We start from the raw sequence: 6,908 nt of genomic DNA, 5'->3' as shown, positions 1-6,908 counted from the left end.
TCCATTACTGCAAAATCAAAACAAAACAAAACCTGGTCTTCTTCAGTAAGATGAGGTCAACCATTTCTAACTCACAGGTTGTTCAGAGGATTAAAAGACATCAAGTAAGCCACATGTTTACATGTCTAAAACCAAGTAAAAGCATTATTAAATGTTTTCTCCTTCCTCTTTCCCCATTGTCCTAACAACTAACTCAGAGGCATCATATACTTGGAATAGTTCTTGTTTTTCACCTCTTAGGTCACAGAGGCTCAGACAGGCTCAGGGACTACACAGCAGGTAGGTGGCCCCGTTGGGCTTTCATCCCAATTGTGTGAGTATGTAGGGAGATTCCTTTATAGTCATGAATATGACAGATTTCACTTGGGTGTTTCATGTGTCAGGCTCTGGTTGCAAATTCACTTTCTCCTTGCTGTAGGGGAACCTGCCATTTCCACTGCCTGTCTGCTCTGTAGTGACTACTAACAACAAACTTAAGACCAAGAATTTTATTCTTTAATCTTGGAATTAGGCACTGTCAGGATGAAGACTTTTGCACCATTCCCTTGCATCTCCTAGGTTACTGATCTCCAATAACACTATTCATCTTTTCATCAAATATTCTGATATAATGTATGTAGGGCACAATTCTGGGCTGTGAGGATAAAGCAGTGAGTGCAACACCTGAGACTGGCATCTTTGCAGTTTTTGTCTTGTGAGGCGCAAGAAACAAAATGCACACAAATAAGCAAAAGCTATAGGACTTAAAACCAGGTTAAGTACTCTGGAGAAAAACTGAGCAGGAAAGGCACAAGGAAAGTGGAGTCAGCCTTGCTCTTTTACCTGTATACTGATCAGGAAATGCCCCACTCAGAAGGTGATAGCAAAACAAGACATGGCAGAAAAGTGAGACATCTTCAGGTGAAAGTAAGGTAAAGGCAAGGAACCAGTGGAAAGACCCTCTCTCTCTAACTTACCTTCCACACACCCATTCCAGGGACAAATATAAATATACCTCTATTTTGGTCCCCACACCACCACACTTAGTCTGTGTATCCCTCATAGAGAGGTCAGAACATGGCTGGAGTACTGGTCTGGTCCAGTGCCACGCTCTTTGAGGAGTGTGATTTTACTAGAGGCCATGTGGAGGCAAGTGTCAGAAGAGTAATGATATCTGAAAGGGACCAGATAACTCACCCACAGATGCTTTGTGACCCTAGCTTGATCATATCTGAAAAGATGTCGTGTGGATGTGACGTTAGGCATGTTTTGTGTAGAACAACAGATTGAAACACAACCAAAATGAAGAGGAGAGAGATTCTGCACCAACATGAATTGGTATCTTATGATCTATTTAATAAAATGAAATGGGGTGTCTGAGTAGACTGAGTTCCAAGAGGCTAGAGGAATGCAAACACAGACAGGATGTACCCTCTTCTGGGAACGTTATAAAGAAGATTCAGGTGGTTTGGTCTGAAATTTATGATTCTGTGATTCTAGTGGGACGCCTGAGGGCAAGTGATGGGAATAAATAAAGCTGGACCCTCCCACTGGAACCTTCTTAGGAATGAGCCCCAGGATGTTCCAGTTGCTTCTGCTGGGCATATTCATAGTGCTTTTCACGGATGCGGGTATGGCCTACAAAGAGACATGAGAGAATGTATGGGGGAAGGAGAAAGTAAGGTTTCTGTACTTGGCTTTTGGGGCTGCTGTAAAATAATTTAAGGAGGTTTTTCCTTCTTCACAGGAGACAAAGACAAGACACACAAATATAGGGTGTTATCAGTTTGCAGTTCTTGGATAAAGCATGCTACAATAAGAGGGGGCATTCTCAAATTCTTTACACACTATACCTCCACTGTCCTCACTTACTACTCCAGTGTCATCTTTCTGTTCCCAGACTTGGAGAGTGGAGCCCTTAATTCTTGGAGGGGTTGAAGCTATCTCAAATAGAGGGGGAAATGATCCCTGGCAGAGGATGGGGTTAGTGCCAATTTCCTCCTCATGAGGTTTGCACTACCCAGTCTTCTGAAGCAGAGTAAGTTTCCCTAGAGCTCTCCTTTATGGTTTTCCTGTCTTTCTTCAGGGTTTCGATTCTGCAATGAATGTAAGCACTATAATGGAAGCAAGTGTCTAGGTGGTATGAAAAGCTGCAAGAAGTTTAGTTTGTTTTCAGTCAACAGGAGTTGTTCCACAGATAACTATTACTTCAACGATCGCATTACGGGTAAGTGGTTAGAGAAAGACACAAAATATTCCTAATGGCATCCACAATTCCTGGAATTAAGTTACAGACCGAATCGGGGAAGAAGGTGGTGAAATATGTTCTCCACACCAAAATCTGTGCAAGTGTCTTTTGCCTGGTCATGGTGAGAGAGACATAGATGGATGCAGCCACAGCCTGGGCTCACTGGGGTTCTTTGTAGTATTCAGAAAACTGATGAGCCCAAGGGTTAGGTGTTTGAGACCAGCCTGGACTATATAGCAAGACTTTAAAAAAATTTTTTTTTAAATAAATGAGAAAGGAAAAGAAAGCTGATGAGGTTTTAGAGGGAAGCAAGGTGATAACATTTGCTTTTCTTATCTTTAGGGATATACCTCTTTCGTTATACAACACTGTCATGCAGACCTTGTGAAGCGGGAATGTTCCAGGTATTCCACGACCTCCTGAGAGAAACATTTTGTTGCACTGAAAATGATAGGTGTAATGATGGCAATATTAATTTAGATGTGTCACCAATACTTGTAGAAAATGCAAAAAAATAGGGAGAATAACAATAAAGTGATTAAGATTTAAAAAACATTTCTCCTTATAGTCTTGGCACTCTTTTTTTCTCCCAAACTTAGATCCTGCTTTCTATTCCAGCAGATCTGTCCATGAAAGTTCAGTTTTTCCATTGTCTATGCTTCAATTAATGGGAAAGGTGAAAGTATTAGGTCATAAAAACCTAAACTTTACCTTCTGGTTGAATTTCTCTATTTTTGCTACCAAACACCTGCTTGCAATCTTCACTTGCCCTTAAATTCCGATGTTAAAGACAAAATTTTAAAGCATCTTGTAAAGGGAGTAAAATATTTCTCTGGTGGAGCCTCCAGGGAAGCTCAGGAAAAGCAAACTAGATAAAAAGGAAGATTTAAAAAAAGCAAGAGATTTTGGGAGGAATATCTAGGAGGAGAGTGGAGGGGGTATTTGAAGAGAATGTAGGGAAAGCTCGTATTAAGCAGTACTTTGAGAAAGTCAATGTGAAATTAGAAAAAATTCTGTAATGGCTGGTGGAGTGGCTCAAGTGGTAGAGTGCCAGCCTAGCAAGCACAAGGCCCTGAGTTCAAGCCCCAGTACTGCCAAAAAAAGAATCTTCAATAGAAAACATTCTCTAACTTTTCTGCAAAGAATAGCCAGTGTACTTGACATGAAGGTCATAATGCCTGCTGCCATTTTTGGGAAGCTATTGGCCACAGCTATTCCTCACCCAGAGCCCTAGGCCACCATGCTTCTAATCATCACACTGTGCTCATAGCCAAAGCCAAGTGTATCAAAATGATCATTTGGCTGACTGCTGACCAATTACTCTGTTCTTGGCATGTAAGATACTCAGTCTTCAAAAATATTCAAATATTATCTTCCATTTAATGTACTTATTGATACAATCTGAATATGTTCCAGCTATTGGCACAGTTCTGAAACAGAAAATGTCAAGGGGTGACAAGAATTTCAGGTCTTCCCTGTAATTTTCTTAATACAATTAACAAGCCATGAATTTACAAACATTAATTTTTGAATTATTGTTCACTCACTTTAGATTGACATTTTTTACATGTTAAACTTCCTATTATCTCAGGTAGTTTCAGTAGTGTTCTTCTTGGTGTCCAGGATTATGATTGTTTATTAGTTTCTACCACATTGTATTTATATAAATAGAAAATTTAAATCTAAAAATAAATTTTAAGACATTTTCAAAATAAGTATGATAGAATTTTCTACAAATAATATAATGTTAGGACAAAGATTATCCATTAGCCTCCTGAGAAGTGGAAAATATGGTAGATTCCTTAATTTAGGATCGGTTAATTAGTTAATATGAACAGAATAAAGATACCAGAAGTAAATTCTAAAAATGAAATGATTCCTGGGGAAATTACTATGAAGTATGTCTAGAGTACCTAGAATGGCCCCAAACATGCCAAAATTACATTGAAACAGAAAATAAGAAGTTTTAAACTAAGGAGGAATTACAAAGTACATGGTGAAAAAGGTTACTGGTAGCAGGAAGAGTAACAGATAGACGCTTAGTGATTGATAATGATGAGACTAAACTGCCACACATTAATAGCAAAGCTTGAACTGAAGATTCATAAACCTTATGGCAAAGCCTCCAGAACTGTATCATATTCCCATTGGCCCTCTAGGTATTGTCTTTCTAAACCTTAGCTCTGTTTTAGACTTTTATGAGATTCTGACTCCCATGTTATACTATGTAATTAACACCCTCCCCACCATGATTTTTTGTTGGATTGCAATAAATCTCTGTTCTTAACATTTTACAAACAATGACAAACTAATGGGAAGTCAAGGGACTAGTAACAAAAGCCAGCTTCTAAGCAAGTGAACTACTTTTGGATTGAGGTCCAAAATACTCTCCTAAGCCAAAGAACTCTTATTTGGTGATGAACCTGCAGTGACAAAACGGATCATCATTGAAGGAAGACAAATTTACTGCTTGGAACTTGTTTCGGAATAACCCAGTCTCAGGTTAGGGGAACTGGCTTCAATATGCTTTAGACAGAAGAAAGGCAAAAAGAGTGCAACTTACTTGTAGAAGCATGGTCCTGGATGGCAGAAAAGCCTAAGATCCCCACAATTTGTGCCAAAAGGACCCATTCAAGCCAGAATGTACATGATTTGTCAAAGACATCAGGCACATTTCTGGTACTGATGATGCCAGAGTCTGAGTCATAAAGTTCAGCATACCACTCTAATTAATTTGTTTATTTATAGCATGCTGATAAAGTATATGAGAAAAACTAGCAGGATTACCCAGGAGCAATCATGGTATTTACAACTCAAGAAGACTGCAGTCATGTCAAGCTCAGTCACTACAAAACTGTAAACCTGGAGTGTTATTAGCATTAGGAAGAATATGCCTTCTTTTGTGTTAATACATGTACAAGGATGGAAATCAAGTTTCATCCAGGGTAAGATGATAGAATAGAAGCTACTTTGTGTGACTCTATGAAGGAGAAGAGTCAAGGTAACAAGAGACAGACTATTCCAAAGAAAGAGAGGAAGAGCATTAGTAATCACAAAAGAGGTAACAAGACAACTGTCAATTTATGAAGGAACAGAAAGATCACATGGAGAAGTTAGAAACAGTCCACAGCACAAACCCAAGCAATCTGGGAGGCAGAGAAAACTGAAGCTAAACCATAGGTGAGCCAGGTGGCCCTGGTGACAGACAAGCAGCCCTAGTTATGGGACAAGCTGACAGTTCTTGCAAATGTTAAATACAGTTGGAGTTTTGGTGTGATAGTGACTCCCCTTGTTTGACAGGCCAGCATTGGGGAAGAAATTCATTTTTTTCACTCTCTATATCTCAGGGAGTTATAACCAGGCACTATCTTGAGTTACTCTGTTGATCTGAAAATGAGAAACAATTCCGAGTCTGGAAACCTGTGGACAGTGTTTGGATGGGAACAGTCAGGACAGGCAGTTGTGAACAGGACCTACTAAGTCTAGGCAGTAGGGAGTTAGAAATGTGAAGGGCCTGGGAGTTAGTGGCTTTGCCCTTTGTAGCAAGGAATGAGCCCCATTCTCTGTGCATCCCTGAAGATACTGAAAGATCCAAGCCCAAACCCATGGCTAGAAGACTACTTATCCCTTGGAGTTACCTCCCTGTCGAATGTGGTTGCTGTTGTGTGGGACTGAGAGTTCTGAGTCCAGGTCCAGTGAATCACCATTTCCCCAACTTCCTTCCTTCCACTGGATGATTTACTGGTGGGTAGGATCTGAAAGCTCTGAGACTGCTAGGCAGAGTGCTGAGTTTCCTCAGCTCTCCCCCTCCAGTGCAGATCTCAGTGCTGTTTTCTCCATCCACTATTTTATGCACTTGGGGGAAACCCTTAGGTTTGGACTTTAGCTGCCCCTTAGTACACAAACTCTGGAATCTGGAGTGAGGGAGAAGCTGCTCTGTACACAGGCTACAAAGTTTGTTGGGGCCAGCAATGACTCCAGGGACACAAAGAAGGTAAGCTTCTCAAGTGAATGCAGCCCTGAAGCTGACAACTGACCCTTACAAGTCCAGACTTCAGTCCTCACACAGCACTAGTTTGACATAATAGTTGCTGTTATGGCAGTTTGCTTTCTCTTCTTTGAGTACTGCAAAAGATTGAGCCCTGAATAGAAGATCACTCAAAGAAGTGGACAGAATAAAATTGGAAGAGATATCCATCTCAACAGATGCACAAATCACAACCTAGAAACACAATAAATATGAAAAAGGCAAAAAGAATCATCCAAAAACTTACAACTCCCCAATGATACTAAAATGGGTGCAAGGTTAGATAAAAATTTCAAAACTACTTTTAAAAAATGATGAATGACTTCAAAGAGGATTCAAAGAGCCAAATGAAGTAAAGGAGTCAATTCAAGATCTAGATGAGAAAATCAGCAACATGGATGAGAAATTCAGCAAGGTTATTGAGATTCTGAAATAAAAAAGTCAAACAGAAATGCTGGAAATGAAAAACTTAATAAATCAAGAAACACAGTGGACAGCATCATGAATAGACTAGAGCAAGAAGAAGAAAGACTATTGGGGATTGAAGACAAAGTTGAGGAACTATCACATTCAGACAGCAATAAAGAAAAAAATAAACATAACCAAACAACAACAAAAAAAATAAACATAACCACAACTTTCAAGAATTCTTGA

General features: G+C 39.7%; 1 protein-coding gene across 1 annotated transcript; it reads left to right on the top strand.

The window, feature by feature from the left end:
• Positions 1-1,558: 1,558 nt before the first annotated feature.
• On the top strand, positions 1,559-2,745 carry LOC141418484 (prostate and testis expressed protein 13-like). Its single transcript, XM_074059187.1, has 3 exons — positions 1,559-1,610; positions 2,066-2,206; positions 2,570-2,745. The coding sequence occupies exons 1-3, from the start codon at positions 1,559-1,561 to the stop codon at positions 2,743-2,745; spliced, it is 369 nt and encodes a 122-aa protein (XP_073915288.1).
• The last annotated feature ends 4,163 nt before the right edge of the window (positions 2,746-6,908 follow it).

Source organism: Castor canadensis, chromosome 2, assembly GCF_047511655.1.
Source record: "Castor canadensis chromosome 2, mCasCan1.hap1v2, whole genome shotgun sequence".
NCBI lineage: Eukaryota > Metazoa > Chordata > Mammalia > Rodentia > Castoridae > Castor > Castor canadensis.
The sequence above is the reverse complement of the archived record's forward strand: the minus strand, read 5'-3'. Positions and strand labels throughout refer to the sequence as shown.